The sequence below is a fragment of the Ceratotherium simum genome, chromosome X (genome assembly GCF_057802395.1).
Source record: "Ceratotherium simum simum isolate JZ-2026a chromosome X, ASM5780239v1, whole genome shotgun sequence".
Lineage (NCBI taxonomy): Eukaryota > Metazoa > Chordata > Mammalia > Perissodactyla > Rhinocerotidae > Ceratotherium > Ceratotherium simum.
Genome location: NC_141940.1, coordinates 68,307,912 through 68,330,900, shown reverse-complemented (window position 1 = coordinate 68,330,900; position 22,989 = coordinate 68,307,912). Strand labels below are relative to the sequence as shown.

General features: G+C 38.1%; 1 protein-coding gene across 1 annotated transcript in view; it reads right to left on the bottom strand.

Annotated features, from left to right (window-relative positions):
• The window catches only part of ATRX (ATRX chromatin remodeler), a 192,191-nt gene that overhangs the window by 91,490 nt on the left and 77,712 nt on the right, over positions 1-22,989 (bottom strand). The window contains exons 10-13 of the mRNA XM_087427779.1: positions 22,682-22,859; positions 10,171-10,308; positions 8,731-8,906; positions 7,017-7,134 (exon numbers count right to left, since the gene is read on the bottom strand). Coding sequence (XP_087283905.1) covers positions 7,017-7,134; positions 8,731-8,906; positions 10,171-10,308; positions 22,682-22,859 — 610 coding nt within the window. The remainder of the gene's footprint in view (positions 1-7,016; positions 7,135-8,730; positions 8,907-10,170; positions 10,309-22,681; positions 22,860-22,989) is intronic.

Genomic DNA, 22,989 nt, shown 5'->3' with positions numbered 1-22,989 from the left:
GAGCGTTCCATTTCTTCCACATCCTCATCACTTGTTATTTTCTATTTTTTAGATTATAGCCATCCTAGTGAGTAATGAAGTGGTGTCTCATAGTGGTTTTGATTTACATTTCTCTGATGATGGCCAATGAAGTTGATCATCATTCTGAGCAGTGGTTCTCAAGTTGAGGGTAAATAAAAATCACCTGGAAGGCACATAAAAATGCAGATGCCTGAGCCCTACCCCAGATCCCCTGAATCCATCTCTAAAGGGCGGCACTTGAACCTGTGCATTTTTAGAGACAAAAGCATATTATTGTTCTCCATTTATGAGAGCACAATTCAGTGCCATTAAGCATAATCACAATGTTGTGCAACCATCACCACTCTCCGTTTCTAAAACTTTTTCATCATCCTAAACAGAAACTCTGTATCCATTAAAAATAACTCTGCTTTTCTCCCTCTCCTAGCCCCTGGTAACCATCATTCTACTTTCTGCCTCTATGAATCTGACTACTCTAGCTACCTCTAAGTAGAATCATACAGTATGTGCCCTTTTGTATCCGGCCTATTTCACTTAGCATGATGTCTTCAGGATTCATTCATGTTGTAACATGTGTCAGAATTTCCTTTCTTTTTTTTTGAGAAAGATCAGCCCTGAGCTAACATCCATGCCAATCCTCCTCTTTTTGCTGAGGAAGACTGGTCCTAAGCTTCCATCTATTGCCCATCCTCCTCCTTTCTTTTTCCGTTTTTCTCCCCAAAGCCCCAGTAGATAGTTGTATGTCATAGTTGCACACCCTGCTCGGTGCTGTATGTGGGACGCTGCCTCAGCATGGCCGGACAAGCGGTGCATCAGTGTGCGCCCAGGATCTGAATCCGGGCCGCCAGTAGCGGAGTGCACACACCCAACCGCTAAGCCACGGGGCCGGCCCCTCCTTTCTTTTTAAAGACTGAATAATATTTCATTGTATGTATATATCACATTTGTTCATCTATTCATCAGTCAATGGACACTCGCGTTGCTTACACCTTTTCGGCTATTATGAACAATGTTGCTATATAAACATTAGTGTGCAAGTATCTGTTTGAGTCCCTGCTTTCAATTATTTTGGGTATATACCTAGAAGTGGAATTGCTGGATCATATGGCAATTCTGTTTAACTCTTAGAGGAACTGTCACACTGCTTTTTCCACAGCAGATGCACCACTTTACATTCCCACTAGCAATGCAGCAGGGTTCTAATTTCTCCACATCCTCATCAACACTTGTTATTTTTCTTTTTCTTATTTTATTTTTGATAATAGTCATCCTATTGGGAAAGAAGCGGTATCTCGTGGGTTTGATTTGCATTTCACTAATACATAGTGAAGACATACAGCATCTTTTCATGTGCTTATTGGCCACCTGAATATCTTCTTTGAAGAAATGTCTGTTGAAGTCCTTTGCTCATGTTTGAATTGGGTTGCTTGAGTTTTTCTGTTGTTGAGTTGTAGGAGTTCTTTATACATTCTGGATATTAATTCCTTATCAGATATATGATTTGCAAATATTTTCTCCCATTCTGTGAGTTGTCTTTTCATGTGCTCCATTTTTGCATGCCTTAAGACAGTGTATGGATTTTGATACCCATTTAAGCTTAAAATCAGGCTAATGTCTACTTATTAAAAAATTTAGTATCCACACTTATAAAACCCATAGTGTTTACTGAAGGCAGAGGATTATGTGTAAATATAAACTTCTGATAACTGAGGGTAAAAGGAAGACTATAGGATTATACTGAAAAAATGGAACAGAGGAAAATTAAGAGGATTTTAATTTCCTTAAAATTCATTAAAAGTCATTCTCTTATGACTTTAATTCTGTAAATATTAAATATATTATAAATTATCACCACTAAAATTAACATCAAACTGTTGCTAGTATTAAATGCAAAATATAAATGAACTTCTTAAAACTAAGTAGAGTCTAAAAAGAGTCAAATATAGAAACAAAAGAACTTTTGGAATATATAACAGATAAAATACCAAATATTTTAAATGCAAGTGAGATAGGTGGGTGACATTTTGGCAGAAATACTGTGATGATTTGTAATGAGAATCAAGATAAAGTAGCCTTTAAGATAACCCATTTGGACTTTTATGGAAGTTTTTTCAAAGGGGCTATTAACTCGGGTTATTCTACTTTAAGGAAAATAAAACATCACATTTAGTAGGGGGGAAACCCCAGACCTTTTCATGACTGAAGATTCATAACACCAGACAACAATTTAACAATCATACCTTTCAGAGTTTAGCAGCTTCGCAATTAGTACTTTAGATATTACTCCTATCAATTAAAGTCACAAAGAATGAGGCTCCCTTAATTATAAAATATTGCATTGTTCTCAAAAGTGTACATTTTAACATCTATACAAGAGCCATTAACATTTTGCTACTGGTTATTAAAGACAACTGATTCTCTAATATTTGAAAACAGTGTAGCTAGCACTTTTCCCTAAGATAAAACAAAATTTTAAACGGAAAAAATATTAAATGATCAAATTTAGCCCTTTATTACTCAGAGATTAATGAAAGATAGGTCTGGACATCCCTTTCTTTCTTAAACTACTCAGTGACTCTCTCATTGGGATGACTATATTTGGTTACTTACTTATGTCTCCAATTTTTGTCATTCAAAAGACAAGGATACAATAAATCTGACAGCTTCCGATTGATATACAAATGAAAATGTGTGCCTTATTGGAAGTGATTTTCTTCCAAAAGTCAGTAAGAAAATTCCATTGTTATACGAAAAAAGCACTTTTGTAAAATACTAACATTCAAGTGCTGTTTTCCCCAAAGCAGAACAATTCTTGAGGACCATCATCACTATTCTCCTAAAATGCACTGCTGTTAATGAACAGCATTGCGTTAACTATTAATATGATACAAAGTATAATTTTAATATGTGCGAACACACTTTCACCTATTTTTTTTTTTTTTTGCTAAGGAAGATAAGACATGAGTTAACATCTGTTGCCAATCTTACCCTTTTTGCTCGAGGAAGATTCGCCCTGAGCTAACATCTATGCCAATCTTCCTCTATTTTGTATGTGGGTCGCTGCCACAGCATAGCTGCCAACAAGTGGTGTAGGTCCGTGCCAGGGAACGGAACCCAGGCCGCAGAAGAGGAGCGCGCCAAACTTAACAAAAAGGCCACGGGGCCAGCCACTCACCCTCCATTATTTTTTGATCAGTTATTGTATCCACAATGGCCAAAAGGCACTGTCTAACCTGTATCCCCTAAGTAAACCTGGCACATCACTTGGGGAAAAGCACAAGAATAAAGTGACCAACAAGTAACAAATTTGACTCCAAATGAGAGACCAGGTTCTGCTCTGCGAACAGTGACAACCTCGGGCACACAGCAACAGAGAGAGAGACACACACGCACACACACACACACGAGTTTAGTGATGATGAAACAATATCTGATCACTGTATTTTTTAAAAGCATATAGAAAAGAATAGTAAATGAATCAGAGAGGGGCTAAGTCAAGATGGCGGCATAGGCAGACTCTGAACTCACCTCCTCCCACGGACACAGCCAATTTACAACTACTGGTGGAAAAATTACCCGTGAAACAGAACTGAAAACTGGATAAGAGGAACTCCTGCAACAAATGACAATCCTAATTGAGGTAGAAGAGGCAGAAACTCCCTTCTGGAGAAGAAAAACACCACCTTCACAAGCCACAGCGCCTCATGGCCGGCCGGGAGCAGCCCACATGTCTGCAGCCCTCCCTGGAGGAGCGGGGCCCTGAGCCAGGGACTCACCACGCTGTGGGGGACCCAGCACAATCGAGACGAGTGGCGTAATATCTGACTTTGCCTGCTACTAAAACATGGGGGAGTACCCCCCGAAAAGCTGGTTTACAAAGAAATTAGAACCGGCTCATAAAGGGCCCATGCACAAACTCACCCGTTTCAGAAAGCTACCTAAAATCACCAGAAAGAAAGGTGCACAGTGCTTTGGTGAAAAAAGACTCACCTAATAGGCCCTGAGTGCATCTCGGTGAGAGGTGAAACCTCTCCAGGGACTGAGACACTGGTGGCGGCCATTGTTGTGGCCCGGTGTGGGTGTGCTGACACAGACGCCATTGGAGTTCTCCCTGAGGCCTGCTAGCCCAGGGTTTGCCCCACCCAATAGAGCACCGATTTAATCCAGCTCAGTCAGGGCAGGCAGTCAACCCTAGAGACTGGCCCCACCCAACAACAAGCCCTCAGGCAACTTGTGGGCCTGCATAGATTGGTGACTGGATTCTCTGCAGCCTGGCAACTGAGCCGACTTCAGTGGGGCAGGGCGTCCACAAGGAGCAGGTGGAGAGTGTGGGGCGGTGGTGGAGTGTGTGGGGCTCCCGCAGTGGAGAGATTGGGTCCGCATCGGGAGGTCAGGGCGCGAACACGGGGCACGACTTTGTTGACTATGTGTGGACCTGAGGGCGGCAGGGCTTGTCAGCTGCAGAAGACTTGTGCTTCTCAAAGACCCACATAGGGGGTTTGCCCCACCTTCCAAAGCCTGAAACAATTGGGTGCTCCCGTGCCTGAGGCCAAAACCACCCAGCTGTAATCCTCAGAGAGCTGACAAGAGACCTAAAGGCTGGAGGCTTATAGCAAGTGTAAGGCCTTGACCCTAACAACCTGCCACGCTGGGGACCTACTCACTTAAAAGAAATACTGCAACACAAATGTGGTATTAGAACTTGGAGCCAACTGTGCTGAGGCTCCACACACCTGATAAAGAGACTGAAGGGCCGACAACAACTACTAGCAGCTGAGAATTACAACAGAAGGCCAGGAGCATAACTCGGCCTCCCTGGGCGCCTACAGGGAGAGCAAACAGGCCACAACAGAAGGACACACGTAGGACACATAGGGGTCACCCCTGGAAGATTGAGAACTGAGGGAAGTACACTGCAGACCTCCTAAGGCATCACTTACATAAGGTCACCTATCCAAGAGCAGGAGACGTAGCTGACCTACCTAATACGTAGACACAAGCACAGGGAAACAGGCAAAATGAGGAGGCAAAGGAATACATTCTAAGTAAGGGAACAGGACAAAACCCCAGAAAAGGAACTAAGTGAAACAGAAACGAGCAACCTATCCGACAGAGAGTTCAAACAAAGAGTGTTAAGGATGCTCACTGATCTGGGGAGAAGAATAGATGAACTCAGTGAGAATGTCAACAAAGAAATGGAAGATATAAAAAAGAACCTATCATAAATGAAGAATACAATACTGGAAATGAAAAGTTCACTAACGTGACTTAAAAGCAGAGTAGAGGATACAGAAGAACGGATCTGCGAGCTGGATGAAAGACTAGAAGAAATAACCCAAGCTGAACAGGTAAAAGAGAAAAGAATTACAAAGAGTGAGGACAGTCTAAGGGACCTCTGGGACAACATCAAGCGCAGTAACATCCGTGTTATAGGTGTGCCGGAAGGAGAAGAGCGAGACAAATGGGCAGAGAATTTATTTCAAGAAATAATAGATGAAAACTTCCCTAACCTAAGGAAGGAAACGGACATCCACGTAGAGGAAGCACAGAGAGCCCCACACAAGATAAACCCAAAGAGCCCCACACAAAGACACATCAGAATCAAAATGTCCACAGTTAAAGATAAAGAGAGAATCCTAAAAGCCGCAAGAGAAAGTCAAGTTACATACAAAGGAAACCCCATAAGGCTATCAGCTGACTTCTCAGCAGAAACCTTACAGGCTAGAAGACAGTGGCATGATATATTTAAAGTGCTAAAAGGAAAAAACTTACAGCCAAGAATACTCTACCCAGCAAGGTTATCAATCATTCAAAATGGAAGGAAAGATCAAAAATTTCCGAGACAAGCAAAAATTAAAGGAGTTTGTCACCAAGAAAACAGTGCTCAAGAAATGTTAAAGGGACTGATTTAAGGGGAAAAGAGAAGACCACAAATAGGAAAAATTATCTATTTCCATGATAAGAGGGTAATGGATACAAATGTACAAAAGAGAGGTTAGATATGATACCAAAAACATAAAATGAGGGAGGAAGGGAGGTAAAGAGTAGAGCTTTCAGACACAGGTCAAACTAAAGAGACCATCAATTCTGTATAGAAGAAGGAAGGAACAGAGAAGGACTACTAAAACACTGAGAAAAAAAAACTTAAAAAATGGCAGTAAGTACATACTTATCAATAGCTACTTTAAACATCAACGGACTAAATGCTCCAAGTAAAAGGCATAGGGTGGCTGACTGGAGAAAAAAACAAGACCCATACATATGCTGCATACAAGAGACACACTTCAGACCTAAAGACACTCACAAACTGAAAGTGAAGGGATGGAAAAAGATACTCCACGCAAATGGCAATGAAAAGAAAGCTGGGGTAGCAGTACTCGGTATACCAGACAAAATAGACTTTAAAACAAAAACTGTAAAAAGAGACCAAGAAGGTCATTACATAATGATCAAGGGCACAATCCAACAAGAGGATATAACACTTGTAAATATCTACGCACCGAATGTAGGTGCACCTAAATATATAAAGCAATTATTAACAGACATAAAAACAGAAATAGATACCGTATGATTTCCCTCATTAAATAGTAGATAATAGCAACAACAAACAAACACATAGAGACAGAGATTGGATTGGTGGTTACCAGAGGGGAGGGGGAGGGAGGGAGGAGAGGCGAAAGGGATAATTCGGCACATGTGTGTGGTGATGGGTTGTAATTAGTATTTGGGTGGTGTACATGATGTAATCTATGCAGAAATAGAAGTATAATGATGTACACCTGAAATTTATACAATGTTATAAACCAATGTTACTGCAATAAACAAAAAATTTAAAAAAATATATTTTCTCCTTTTACAACATAAGCATACCTATTTTATTCAAAAGCAAAATTGAAAAAGAACAACTGACATGGTAAAATGACCAAGACAGCATACTTCAGAAAAAGAATGTTTTTAGAGAGAAGACAAAACAATAAACTAAGTGTATCTGTTACCTGTTAAGTGATCTAGGTAGTACTGATAGAGCTTGCACTGAATAGGAGTCATTCTCACAGCTAACACATACTCATGTTTTGGAGGCAAGAACTTTGTTAATGCTGTATAGTCTTTCCTCTGTAATTAACAAGAGAGAAAATGAAAATTAGTTAACCTACATATATGACAGGAATTTACTGCTCTAAGAATTATCATTGTTTGCAACTAAAAGATACACGTAAATTAGTAGGTACCAAACATATAAGAAAACATTTTCTTAAACATATTTACCCTCTTTAGTCACCCAATGATACCCATATGATGACAGTTAATGTAGTTCATTACGACCACACAATAGGTTGCACTGGTAAAAAGACATTGCAACACACCAGGTCGGTTTTAAACTGAAGTGGTCATATAACCAAGTGAACAATTTAGTGTTTCAAATGATCTCTTCTATATAGAAAAAAGAAAAGAAAAAAAGGTGGCGAGGAGATCTAGCAGGTAGTGCTAGCAAAAAGACTTGCTTTAATCATATAGTAAAACTGATGAATCAAAGTCGGATGCAGTCTGGACTGCCCTTTGGGTAAGATGTGCCAATATGCCACAGGATAACACACAACTTCAGGGGGGATGTTTGCCAATTGAGAAAGTAAGCCGTGTATCAGCACTCCTGAAACCATTTAACTACAGAAATAGGAAAGAAAGAACACTAATGTGCTAGATACAAAGGACCACCTAAAGCAGACAAATGTTGCCTAGGAGTAGCAGCAATACAGAAACAGAGTATTTGCTGTAAGCACCCGGGGCCAGCCTGAACAAACAGGATGACTTTGCCTTATATGAAGGTACTATACCCAGCCAGAAGGATAGTGTATCTCATTTGTGACAACACCTTTGTGGCTACCATTAGTACCTAGTGTCTGAAGGAAACAAGTGTGGATCTTGAGATCTATTAACTGCTGGCTCAGTGTCTACATACTTATCTACTTATTAATACAGGTTCACTGAAGATGCACATGTAAACAACACTATTAGACCATTCAGGTTATTGTATGTACTTGAAAGTAATAAAACTGGGCCGGCCCCGTGGCTTAGTGGTTAAGTGCGTGTGCTCCGCTACTGGCGGCCCGGGTTCGGATCCCGGGCGTGCACCGACGCACCGCTTCTGCGGCCATGCTGAGGCTGCGTCCCACATACAGCAACTAGAAGGATGTGCAGCTATGACATACAACTATCTACTGGGGCTTTGGGGGAAAAAATAAATAAATAAAAAATTATAAAGAAAGTAATAAAACTGTTTCTTCAGGATTACCTGAAAAATGGCTCCTCTCATAATTCATAATTGCCTTTCCTACAACCATTTCAACTAAGTGAGGTTTAAAATACTACAGAATTAGGGTGAGCGTAGGAGTTTCTTAATCATAATAGCTGTGTTCCTTTTACGTACTCCCTCTCTTAAGGACGAAGAATCTAAACATTAACATATTAAAATATAAAAGTATATATTTGGCAAGTGAATTAATTAATTACATTCTAAACTTCTCGGTGGAACTTTTTTTAAAAGTTCACTGTTGCATAAGCTTTTGAAGACAATGCAAGGAGATTTAACTGTAAAACTGTATACTGAAAAGGGAGGAAAGAAAACACAAAATAACTAAAGTTTAAATTCAGAATTAGGGATGGAAATATAACAAAGTAACAATATTGTATTATTATGGAATGTATTTGTACCTGAACACATCCAGCTAACATTTCATAGAGAATGTGAGCACGTTTTTTCATCACTCTGACATCTACCATGGTAGAATCTGCACACTGACCATTTTGGATTGGATTTATAAATCGATTCCTGAACTCCTTAATGGATCCAAGCAAATTTTCCTTGATAAAGTTAACCATGCAATGATCTAAGAGAGAAGACATTAGTTCGTTAACAACAATAATGGCTGAAAGGACTCAGAAAACTTCTCTGATAAAATGCTCACGTCAAAAACGCCATGGAGGCATTAGAATTAAGCTACAAAGAAAGAACACCCAACTGAATGCAGACTAAATATTGGTTGTAAGTCTGATCTAGAACTGGATTACCCAAACCACGTGAGAAGTTCAAATAAAAACCATCCCTAAATTCTAGACATGAATGTTTAAAAAAAAAACTAAGAACATTTTATTCTAACTCACTATTCTTTACAATAGATATGAAGTGTAAAACAAGTATTCTGTAATTCTAACCATGATCTAATGGTCAGCAAGGGTATCTCGTGCAAAAAACATAGATACTGAATCAAAACAATAAAACCGGGCAATAAGCTACTATATCAAATTTTATACTAACTGATTTAGTCCCAGAAGTCCTTAACAGAATTACCAGTTGCCCTATACTATGTAAGACCACAATGTGAAACAGCATTTCTATAAATGGGGTAACAGGAAAGGGGGAAACTGGAACAGATAAAAATAAAGGTAAACTATAGGCTAAAGTGAAATAACTAGTATTACGAATAATAAAATAGAAAACCATTAAGTTACTATAAATACACAAAAGGAATAGAAATAACATAAAAATAACAAAAAGCTATTACAATGGACTATGACAGCAAATTTCAATTTGGTATTTGCTGAATAACTCATGTTCCCTCTTTAGAGTCACCACACACACATGAAAATGAGGGACATTCACAAGTCACTTCCCTGGGTTCACATCATCTGTCCTCAGCCTCAGCAAACTCCATCCTGACACGGAGTCAACACGGCTCTCCTTCTCCCATTTCCACCTTCCTAAAACATTCACACTTGGCATTTCTTTTCAATTTCCCATCAGTACCACCCCCCAAACTGGACGTATTTTGTTACATCTCCTAAATGGTCACAAATGCATCTGCACTTTTAAAGCAATCATTAAGACTTCTGATATTTTTATGTATTTCAAATTCTATATTTATATTCGAACACTCACAATGGCATACCTCTTGACTGTGGTTTACCATTCATATTTATAAAGCATTCCACTTGAAATGTATAGTATTCTTTCACAGTAGACTAAGATGAACCTATGTAGATCATGGTCACAGACTACATTCGAGTAAACAGAAGAAAGGCAAATGGCAAAGTGGCAAAAATATATCCGAGGCAATGCCAATACTCTACAGCATATTGCAGATATTGACTCACACTCAATTAGGTTATTCTGAAGTGGTGTTCCTGTCAAAATAATCCTCCTCCTTGATCGTATAGAATTCATAGCTTTTGAAACAGCAGATGCTTCATTTTTTAGAATATGGCCTTCATCACAGACAACAAAGTCAGGGCCTATAAAAACATATAGAAAAACATTTAATTAATAGATAATAAAACTGAAAATGTAACCCATTTAAGTAAATAAAGTTAATCCTTTTACAGTGCTGCTCTTGTGGGAAGATAAAACAACATCCTTCTAAGAATAGTCATTTTATCTGCTGCTGTATTTGGTGAATGTGACACTAACTAGTACTAATTATATTCCAACAATGGAGTATTAAAGTACTATTACACACGGTACTTATGGTCCTCTGAATTAGAGAACAAAAACAGGCAACAACAAAAATAATCACTTGTAATTAGTAATTTGGTGGTGAACATGATGTAATCTATGCAGAAATAGAAGTACAATGGCGTACACCTGAAACTTTTACAATGTTATAAACCAATGTTACTGCAATAAACAAAAAATTAAAAAATAAAAAATAAAAAAAATAATCACAAGGGTGGGGGCCGGCCGGGTGGCGCAAGCGGCTGAGTGCACACGCTCCACTGCGGCTGCCCGGGGGTCGCGGGTTGGGAACCCCGGGCGCGCACCATCGCACCGCTTGTCGGGCCGTGCTGTGGAGGCGTCCCATATAAAGTGGAGGAGGATGGGCACAGATGTTAGCCCAGGGCCGGTCTTCCTCAGCAAAAAGAAGAGGATTGGCGGATGTTGGCTTAGGGCCAATCTTCCTCAAAAAAAATAAAATAAAATAAAATATAAAGCTGCAATAAACATTTATAGAAAAAAATAATAATCACAAGGGTGAAAAGATCTCCCAACAGATCTGGGGTATGTGAAAAAACAAATATCTTTTATAAATGAAAAACAGTATCTAAAGCTATATTTCAGCACTAGTGTATCAAGTTAAAACTATCACCTAAGATAAAGAGCAATTCACATATACACTAAAAGACAAATTTCAAAGGTTAGGTTTTAAGAAATAATATATAAATCACAATAGACCGTGCAGTATTTCCCATTTAACTTATTCCAAATAACGAATACTCATTGCTGGGGAAAATTTTAACTGGTAAAGGACAAGCGAAACTGATTGTTACATGGGTATGGGGGTGGGAAGAACACTTTCCAAGCTGTAAAGATCTCACAACTGAGAGGGACTCTTTCAAAAGAAATCACGTACACTTATTTTATTAAAATAACATACGTTATTATTTGCTAAAGAATCCCATATCATGAATTTGTTTGCTGGTCAACACACACAAATATTAAATATTGATTCCAACAATAGCAGTTGTCAAATTGCCCCCCATCTGTTAGGCATTAGAGAAAATTCATCTTCTACATGATTTCGAAAGTAACTGCTTCAGTATAATTGATCAAATAATACACTTGCTATTTAGTTAGTATTCAGACGGGGCTACACAAATAGTAAGACATATTTTTTAATTGCTAATATACTTTCTAAAAACTAAAATCTGTATCTAGTTTTGTATTAAAAGACTGCATATTATTTATTATGAATCCCAAAAAGTTTTCTAAAGTCAAAAACTGCCTTTTACACGAGTGACTTAAATGATTTCCATGACCTAATATTCAGCGTTCATGAAGGTATGGTGCAACAGGTACTCTCACAAACTCTTTGTGGGAGTCTAAATTAGGATCAGACACTTTGGAAGACAATTTCACAATATCTATTAAAATGTAAAATGTGTGCACCCTCTGACCCATATTTCAATTTCTGGGCATTTATTCTGAAGACGTACTTCCACAAGTACTCAAAGACACACATTCTCTGAAGCACTGTTTATTATGACGGAAAACTGGAAACAACCTAAAAGCTTGTCAAAGGGGGTTAATAAAACTACGGTATAACGGTATGTTGCAGAACTAAAATTAATGATGTAGGTCTCTATGTATTAACCTTGAAAGATATGCCAAATATATTATTAAACAAAAAAAGCAAGTTACAGAACCTGTATTATGATCCCATCTGTATTTGAACAACCACCTCAAACAAGGCAATTTCATCTATGTATACATGTATGCAGTGAAGTACAGGGATTAACCCTGCCCAAAGAAAGGTTTGGCCTTACAAATAAGTAAAATCAGAAATGAAAGAGGAGAGGTTACAACAGACACCTCAGAAATACAAAAGATTATAAGAGAATACCATGAAAAACTATATGCCAACCAATTCGACAATCTGGAAGAAATGGATAAATTCTTAGAATCATACAACCTTCCAAAACTGGATCAAGAAGAAGTGGAGAATTTGAATAGACCAATCACCAGTAAGGAGATCGAAACAGTAATCAAAAACCTCCCCAAAAATAAAAGTCCAGGACCAGACGGCTTCCCTGGTGAATTCTACCAAACATTCAAAGAAGACTTAATACCTATCCTTCTCAAACTCTTCCAAAAAAATTGAGGAGGGGGGGAAGCTCCCTAACTCATTCTACGAAGCTGACATTACCCTGATACCAAAACCAGACAAGGACAACACAAAAAAAGAAAATTACAGGCCAATATCACTGATGAACATCGATGCGAAAATCCTCAACAAAATACTAGCAAATCGCATACAACAATACGTTAAAGATTATACACCATGATCAAGTGGGATTTATTCCAGGGATGCAGGGATGGTTTAACATTCGCAAATCAATCAACGTAATACACCACATTAATAAAATGAAGAACAAAAATCACATGATCATCTCAATAGATGCAGAGAAAGCATTTGACAAGATCCAGCATCCATTTATGATAAAAACTCTGAATAAAATGGGTATAGAAGGAAAGTACCTCAACATAATAAAGACCATATATGAAAAACCCACAGCTAATATCATCCTCAATGGTGAAAAACTGAAAGCTATCCCTCTAAGAACAGGAACCAGACAAGGATGCCCACTGTCACCACTCCTATTTAACATAGTATTGGAAGTCCTAGCCAGAGCAATCAGGCAAGAGAAAGAAATAAAAGGGATCCAAATTGGAAAGGAAGAAGTGAAACTGTCACTATTTGCAGATGACATGATTTTATATATAGAAACACCTAAAGAATCCACCAGAAAACTTTTAGAAGTAATAAACGAATATGGTAAAGTTGCAGGATACAAAATCAACATACAAAAATCAGTTGCATTTCTGTACACTAACAACGAAGTAGCAGAAAGAGAAATTAAGAATACCATCCCATTTACAATTGCAACAAAAGAATTAAATACCTAGGAATAAACTTAACCAAAGAGGTGAAAGATCTGTACACGAAAACTATAAAACATTTCTGAAAGAAATTGAAGAAGACACAAAGAAATGGAAAGATATTCCGTGCTCTTGGATTGGAAGAATTAACATAGTTAAGATGTCCATACTTCCTAAAGCCATCTATAGATTCAATGCAATCCCTATCAAAGTTCCAACAACATTTTTCACAGAAATAGAACAAAGAATCCTAAAATTCATATGGAACAACAAAAGACCCGAATAGCTAAAGGAATCCTGAGAAAAAGAACAAAGCTGGAGGTATCACACTCCCTGATATCAAAATATACTACAAAGCTATAGTAACCAAAACAGCATGGTACTGGCACAAAAACAGACACACAGATCAATGGAATAGAATCGAAAGCCCAGAAATAAACCCACACATCTATGGACAGCTAATCTTTGACAAAGGAGCCAAGAACATACAATGGGGAAAAGAAGGTCTCTTCAACAAATGGTGTTGGGAAAACTGGATAGCCATATGCAAAAAAATGAAAGTAGATCCTTACCTTACACCATACACAAAAATTAACTCCAAATGGATTAAAGACTTGAATGTAAGACCTGAAACTGTGAAAGTTCTAGAAGAAAACATAGGCAGTACGCTCTTCGACATCGGTCTTAGCAACATCTTTTCAAACACCACATCTGACCGGGCAAGAGAAACAATAGAAAAATAAACAAATGGGACTACATCAAACTAAAAGCTTCTGCACAGCAAAGGAAACCATCAACAGAGCAGAAAAGACAACCTAACAATTGGGAGAAGATATTTGCAAACCATACTTCTGATAAGGGCTTAATCTCCAAAATATATAAAGAACTCATGCATCTCAACAACAAAAAACTACCAACCCAATTAAAAAATGGGCAAAAACCTGAACAGACATTTCTCCAAAGAAGATATACAGATGGCCAACAGACACATGAAAAGATGTTCAAAATCACTAACTATCAGGGAAATGCAAATCAAAACTACAATGAGATATCACCTCACGCCCGTCAGAATGGCTATAATTAACAAGACAGGAAACAACATGTGTTGGAGAGGATGTGGAGAGAAGGGAACTCTCATACACTGCTGGTGGGAGTGCAAACTGGTGCAGCCACTATGGAAAACAGTATGGAGATTCCTCAAAAAATCAACGATAGAACTACCATATGATCCAGCTATTCCACTGTTGGGTATTTATCCAAAGAACTTGAGAACACCAATTTGCAAAGGTACATGCACCCCTGTGTTCATTGCAGCCTTATTCACAATAGCCAAGACTTGGAAGCAACCTAAGTGCCCATCAAGGGACGAATGGATAAAGAAGCTGTGGTATATATACACAATGGAATACTACTCAGCCATAAGAAACGGCGAAATCCAGCCATTTGTGACAACATGGATGGACATTGAGGGTATAATGCAAAGTGAAATAAGTCAGAGGGAGAAGGCCAAATACCGTATGATTTCCTTCATTAAGTAGTAGATAATAACAACAATAAACAAACACATAGGGACAGAGATTGGATTGGTGGTTACCAGAGGGGAAGGGGGAGGGAGGAGGGGAAAGGGATAATTCGGTGCATGTGTGTGGTGATGGGTTGTAATTAGTATTTTGGTGGTGAACATGATGTAGTCCATGCAGAAATAGAAGTACAATGATGTACACCTGAAATTTTTGCAATGTTATAAACCAATGTTACTGCAATAAATAAGCTAAAAAAAAAAAAAAAAAAAAAAAGGTTTGGCCTTTGCCTCCAGCTCCTGGGAAGTAACCTCTAAACCCTTGGAATGCTCTGCCTGATAAGAATGTCTTTGTTTGCCTGGATGGCTTGGGACACACCAGATAGTCTATGCTAACAATGTGAGGGGGGCGGGGGACGACTTTGGGCCATGTGGCATCTTCTCCATCTCTGGAGGAGCTAGAGACTAGGAACACCCACATGGGTGGTCAATCACGTCTACGTGACCAAGCCCAAAGTCTAGACGGCAAGGCTCCGATGAGCGTGTCTGGTTGGCAGTACTCCATGAGTACTGTCACACATCATTGCTGGGAGAAGTAAGTGTTGTTTGCATCATTCCACTGACAGATTGGGCTTGGAACTCTGCTGGAGCCTGCCCTATGTGTCTTTTCCTGTTGCTGATCTTAATTTGTATCCTTTCACTGTAATAAACTATAGCCATGAGTATAACAGCTTTTCTGAGTTCTGTGAGTCCTAGTGAATTACGGACCCTGACGGTGGCCTTGGGAACCTCAAATGTTGCAATATAAAATACATGCTTGGGGACCAGCCCAGTGGTGTAGTGGTTAAGTTTGTGGGCTCCGCGTCAGCGTCTGGGGTTTGCTGGTTCAGATCCCGGACAGGGACCTACACACCACTCATCAGGGCACGCTGTGGCAGCGTCCCACATACAAAATAGAGGAAGACTGGCAACAGAGCGTTAGCTCAGCGCCAGTCTTCCTTCCACCCTCAAAAGAACATGCTTGGAAAAAAGCTGATTAAAAAATGAGCAGACGATCTGAATAAACATTTTTACAAAGAAGACATACAAATGGCCAACAGGTATATGAGAGGGTCCTCAACATCATTAATCATCAGGAAAATGCAAATCAAAACCACAATGAGATGTCACCTCACATTTCTTGGAATGGCTTCTATCAAAAAGACAAGAGATTAAGTGTTGATGAAAATGTGGAGAGAAGGGAAGCCTTGTGCACTGCTGGGGAGGATGTAAATTGGTGCAGCCACTATGGAAAACAGTATGGAGGTTCCTCAAAAGTTAAAACTAGAACTACCATATGATCCAGCAATTCCACTTCTGGGTATATAGCCAAAGGAAAGCAGAAATAATTATCTCAAAGAGATATCTGTACTCCAATGTTCACTGCAGCATTACTTACAATTGCAAAGGCATGCAAACGACCTCAGTGTCCATCGATGACTGAATGGATAAAGAAAATGTGGAGTATACATACAATGGAATATTATTCAGCCATAAAAAAGAAGGAATTCCTGCCATTTGTGACAACATGAATGTACCTTAAGGGCATTATGCCTAGTGACATAAGCCAGACAAATACAGATAAATACTGTATGATCTCACTTACATGGAATCAAAAACAAAAGACAAAAAACAAACTCATCGATACCGAGAACAGACTGGTGATTGCCAGATGCAGGGGGTGTGGGCTGGGCAAAACGGATGAAGGTGGTCAAAAGATACAAACTTCCATTTATAAGATAAATAAGTCCTGGGAATGTAATGTACAGTGTGGTAACTACAGTTAACAATACTGTATTGTATACTTACAGTTGCTAAGGTAGTAAATCTTAAGGTCTAATCACAAGAAAAAAATCTGTAACTGTGTGTGCTGATGGATGTTAACTAGACTTATTGTGGTGATCATTCTGCAACATATACATAGATCGAATCACTATGTTGTACCCCAGAAACTAATATAATATGTTAATTATATCTCAATAAAAAATAATCAAATACATGCTTGCCTAAGCACAAAACATTTCTGGAAGGATATACATAAAACAGTGGGACAGGGAGGAAGGGAACTTTTACTTTTCAATATAAACCTTTTTCTTCTGTTTGTATTTTGCTTAAGAACATATATTGCTTTTACAATTTAACTTAAAAACAACTATTTATTAGCACGGCAACGGAAGGAGAGGGATCCCTATCCTTAGTAAGGATATCTGAGGGAAGAGAAGTAGGAAGCAAGAATGAATGTGAATATACTCACTAATAACCCTGAGTCAACAAAACAGTTATATAATGTTATTCATATTCTGTTCACTAAGATAGGAATGTAGGTAACATTGTCTAACATAAAAAGTTTTAAAATCTTTACTGTTTAAAAGGAATAAATTTTAATTAATTTGGAAATACATTTTCTAGAAAACCTCATTCCAACAATATATAAAGGAGGTGGTACAGTTTGAAAATACCTCTACTTAGAAATCATTTTAGAGAGCGTTGACAGGGAGAGTGCAGCCATGAGACTCTGGAGACTAGAAGAAAGGGATTTAGCGAGAAGCTTGGAGAAAAAGTTCTCCTGTTCAAAAATTCAAGCCTGGCTGAAATGGTTCAATACACTACGGAAATTTGTCATTATTTTTATATAATTACGTAGTCAGGTCTATCTTACTGTTTAAATCAAACAGTAGCTTGAATTAGTGTGTGTGTGTGTGTGTGTGTGTGTGTGTGTGTAGGAGTAAAGTACTGATACATGCTACAACGTGGATAAACCTTGAAAACATTATGCTAAGTGACAGAAGCCAGATATTATATGATTCCATTCTTATAAGATGCCCAGAAATATTTTCATGAAATGTCCAGGATAGGCAAATCCATTAAGACAGAAAGCAGACTGGTGGTTTCCAGGAGATGGAGGGAGGCTGCATTTGGGAGTGACTGCTAATGGGTACAGAGTGTGTTTTTAAGGTGGTGGAAATGCGGTGGACCCACAGCTAATATCATCCTCAATGGTGAAAAACTGAAAGCTATCCCTCTAAGAACAGGAACCAAACAAGGTCGCCCCCTGTCACCACTCCTACTTAACATAGTACTGGAAGTCCTAGCCAGAGAAATCAGGCAAGAGAAAGAAATAAAAGGGATCCAAATTGGAAAGGAAGAAGTGAAACTCTATTTGCAGATGACATGATTTTATATATAGAAAACCCTAAAGAGATCCACCAGAAAACTTTTAGAATTAATAAATGAATACGGTAAAGTTGCAGGATACAAAATCAACATACAAAAATCAGTTGCATTTCTATACACTAACAATGAAGTAGCAGAAAGAGAAATTAAGAAGACCATCCCATTTACAAGTGCAACAAAAAGAATAAAATACCTAGGAATAAACTTAACCAAAGAGGTGAAAGAGCTGTACAGGGAAAACTATAAAACACTGCTGAAAGAAATTGAAGAAGACACAAAGAAATGGAAAGATACTCCGTGCTCTTGGATTGGAAGAATTAACATAGTTAAGATGTCCATACTTCCTAAAGCCATCTATAGATTCAATGCAATCCCTATCAAAGTATCAACAACATTTTTCACAGAAATAGAACAAAGAATCCTAAAATTTATATGGACCAACAAAAGACCCCGAATAGCTAAAGGAATCCTGAGAAAAAAGAACAAAGCTGGAGGTATCACACTCCCTGATTTCAAAATATACTGCAAAGCTGTAGTAACCAAAACAGCATGGTACTGGCACAAAAACAGACACACAGATCAATGGAATAGAACCGAAAGCCCAGAAATAAACCCACACATCTATGGACAGCTAATCTTTGACAAAGGAGCCAAGAACATACAATGGGGAAAAGAAAGTCTCTTCAACAAATGGTGTTGGGAAACCTGGATAGCCACATGCAAAAAAATGAAAGTAGACCCTTACCTTACACCATACACAAAACTTAACTCCAAATGGATTAAACACTTGAATGTACGACCTGAAACTATGAAACTTCTAGAAGAAAACATAGGCAGAAATGCGGCTCTTCGACATCGGTCTTGGCAACATATTTTCAAGCACCATGTCTGACCGGGCAAGAGAAACAACAGAAAAAATAAACAAATGGGACTACATCAAACTAAAAAGCTTCTGCACAGCAAAGGAAACCATGAACAAAACAAAAAGACAACCTAACAATTGGGAAATGCGGTGGGATTCAATGGAATGGTCGTGACGGTTACACAACATTGTGAATATACTAAATGTTACAGAATTGTACACTTCAAAATGGCTAAATGAATTTTATGTTATGTGTATTTTCCCCCAATAAGCTCTAGTCATTAGCTTAAAATGTGGGAAACTGCAGATTAACTCTCAAGTTACCACAATGAATAAATGCTTAGAATGACTTAAAGTAATTAAATTAATTGTGTTATGAAAGAAACGAAAGAAAAACCAATTATAGTAATGAGGTTATACATAGATGACTCTATTCGTTTGTCAAAACCAGTTAAACTCTACATTACAAAGAATAAACTTTAACGTATCCAAACAATGAAATAAAGGAACTGACCTTCGTAACTTTAGGAAATGATGTTTTAACTGGAAATTATAAAGCTATAGACAAAAGCAATCATACACAAACACTGTATGCTGGTTGGTAAATTTGTTTCTCACGGGGGTAGAGGTTAACAATTCTGAAACTACCTTACATGTGTAATGAGGCTGAACAAATAAGTACAAGGATGGTAGATGGCTAGAGCCAAGAGTCTCACTTTCAGAAAGGCAAGGAACAGATTCACAAAAGAAGAAGGCTAAAATTATACTGAGTTAGAGTCGAAGACATCATTCTGAAATCAAGTATATTTTTATAAACCGACCCACGGATAGATTTGTGTATTTTGTACACATATCATCTCGTTCTGTCTGCTGAGAGGACCCTGGAAGCAGTGACACTCCAGTAGCAACGAATACACCCAGTGCCCAGATCTTGGTTCGGAAACACCATTTTTCAATAAAAGGACCCATGGCTCCTTATTGAAATGGGCGATTCTGAGGCAGGGCAATATAACATGAGCCTGGGGCATCTTATAGTACTAGAAAGTGATGAAGTGCTCAAGAAAACCCACAAAAGGATGGAATATCACAAGGATAGAGGAACCAATCTGAGCTCCCAATGGCCAAACTGGAACAATTTGAACAACAAAATAAATAACATAGTGTTAGTTTATAATCTAACATAAGCTAATAATAGATGATTAGTCTCATACTGATAGAAATCAATGACTGATTACAATAAATAGGTAGAAGGGACAAATCTTTCTTAAAGAAAAATTCCAATTTTATGTGGAGATACCACCCACTACAAAAGATGGAGCTTAATTTCTGCCCTTCTACCACTTGAGTGGGCTAGCCTTAGTGACCTGCTGCCAAAGAATAGAGACAGGTGAAATTAGTAACCTTATAGTAGAGAAACCTGGCAAACACTACCTTCACCAAGGGATGAAAATTAACATCAGCAGTGATGTCATGGGGATCTAATATACCCCTGATATGATATGATGAGAAGGGTATTCACCTGTGATATATTCTTTCAACAACTCTATAACCCCAATCTAATCACAAGAAAAACAACAAACAGACTAGTGAACATTCTACAGGATACTTAAACAGTATTCCTCAAGACTGACAAGATAATGAAAAATAAAGAAAGGCTGAGAAACTGACATAGACCAGAGGAGACTGCAGAGACATGACAATTAAGCGCGGTGTGGTACCCTGGATTGGTTCCTGGAACAGAATGAGGACATTAACAGAAAAACTGGAGAAATTCCAATATAGTTTAGAGTTTAGCTAATAATATACCAACGATGTATCAACTTCTTAGTTTTGACAAATCTACCATGGCAGTGTAAGTTCTTAACAGTGGGAGATCAGGGTGCAGGGTTTATATGGGAGTCTTCTTTACTATTGTTTCAACTTTTCCGTAAACAAAAATTATTTCAAAATAAAAAGTTTTTATAAAAGCAGCTAAATGATTTACATGGAAATCACAAATGTTACTCTTCACATTAGGAGCTTTAGTTTCTTTTTGTTTATTTCCCTGAGAAAAATCACCACATTAAGCATCTCAAACTGTGGGTTTTTGGGTTTTGTGTGTGTGTGTGTGTGTGTGTGTGTGAGGAAGATCAGCCCTGAGCTAACATCCATGCTAATCCTCCTCTTTTTGCTGAGAAGACCGGCTCTGAGCTAACATCTATTGCCAATCCTCCTCCCTCCCCCCAAAGCCCCAGTAGATAGTTGTATGTCATAGTTGCACATTCTTCTAGTTGCTGTATGTGGGACCTTGGCCTCAGCGTGGCTGGAGAAGCGGTGCGTTGGTGCGCCGGGATCGAACCGGGCCGCCAGCAGCAAGCGCGCCCTTGCTTATACCGCTAAGCCACGGGGCCGGCCCTCAAACTGTGGTTTTAAACTGTTCCAAGGAAACCTTGTGAAAAATATGCTGCAATACTATTCACGAGCTTATAGTTCTCCAACGATAAAACAACCACAGAACTTCTAGACAACTATTTTAATCATAGGAAAAAGATAAATTTACTATTAGACCTTAGATTTACAATGGCAAAGTGACTTTGGTACATGTTAATTACATCATTATCTAAAAAAAGTCAAAAAGGTACAAACTCTCAGTAATATAAGATGAATAATCTCTGAGGATCTAACGTATAACATGGTGACTATAGCTGATAACACTGTATTGTACAACTGGAATTTGCTAAAAGAGCAAAACATAAATGTTCTCACAGACGCTAAAAAAAAAGGTAAATATGTGTTGATGAATGTGGAACTCGAAGGGGGGAATCCTTTCATAATGTATACGCATATCAAACCATCACATTGTACACTTTAAGTATCGTAGAATTTTGTCGACTATACCTCAATAAAGCTGAAAAAAATGAAAGTTTAAAAGTTAAAGAAAGAAAGAAAAGAGGCAAAGCTGGGGATTCTAAAGAATACTGTTATTTTGGCAGTGAAAATTACTTTCTCAATACGCATCTAAAGCCTCAACAGTGTCTTAAAGTAATTAGATATGACAAGATAGTTTGAAAAGGAAAAAAATTATAAATACAAGTTAATAATTAAAACTAATTAGTTTTGCAGTTAGTACAACTTGCTGCTTTTCCAAGTGGCAAATAAGAATCAAATATTTGGATCTCACATCATGAGGATTACTGTCATAAGGATCGACAGTACTGCAAATACTAACATTCCATAGTGACGACCTTTGAAAAGACAGAAAAAAAAAAACACAGCAATTCTTCGAATGACTCAAAGATGGCAAAGAAACCTTTTCAGAGTATGGAGAGAGCTCTTATCATCTAATATTCAGACAATTGGAAGAATCTGCGATTGTGACACAGGCACCGGATGCTTTTTTAATTGTTTACAAAGGTCTCCCCTAAAAACCTCAAACACTTTCAGACTCAGCAAGTGAATTCTGAACAGCTGGCAACATTAAGGCTGATTTCATCTTAATGAAATTATACTAAGAAACAAAAAGAAGGCAAAAATCCGAAGGATAAATGAAACAAAAACCAGCTACTTAGTAGCTGTTCAATCAGTACTTATTAAATAAAACATAAGCATATTTTTTATTCAACTTGCTTCTTTATCTCTGTGCCTGCTACTGTCTTACCTGGATCAACCAAAGCTTTGTTAAATATTTCTTTAAGCTTCCTACTCTTCACATTCCTTCCTTGAGCAAGATTTCTGTACATCTCATAGCCTATGATCATAACACCACCATCTTCTTGCCACCTCTGCAGCATGTAGCTTCTCTCCTGAGGACGTTTCACAGTGGCTAATTCAGAGACCTTGTGTGGGAAAATATTTTTAAAGGTAGCTATTAGAAATGTAAGAATATTAAATATTCCCCACTAAAATATGCATCATTGATAATTAAAAATCTTTTTCTTTTACTGTATAGACTTCATGCAGTTATTT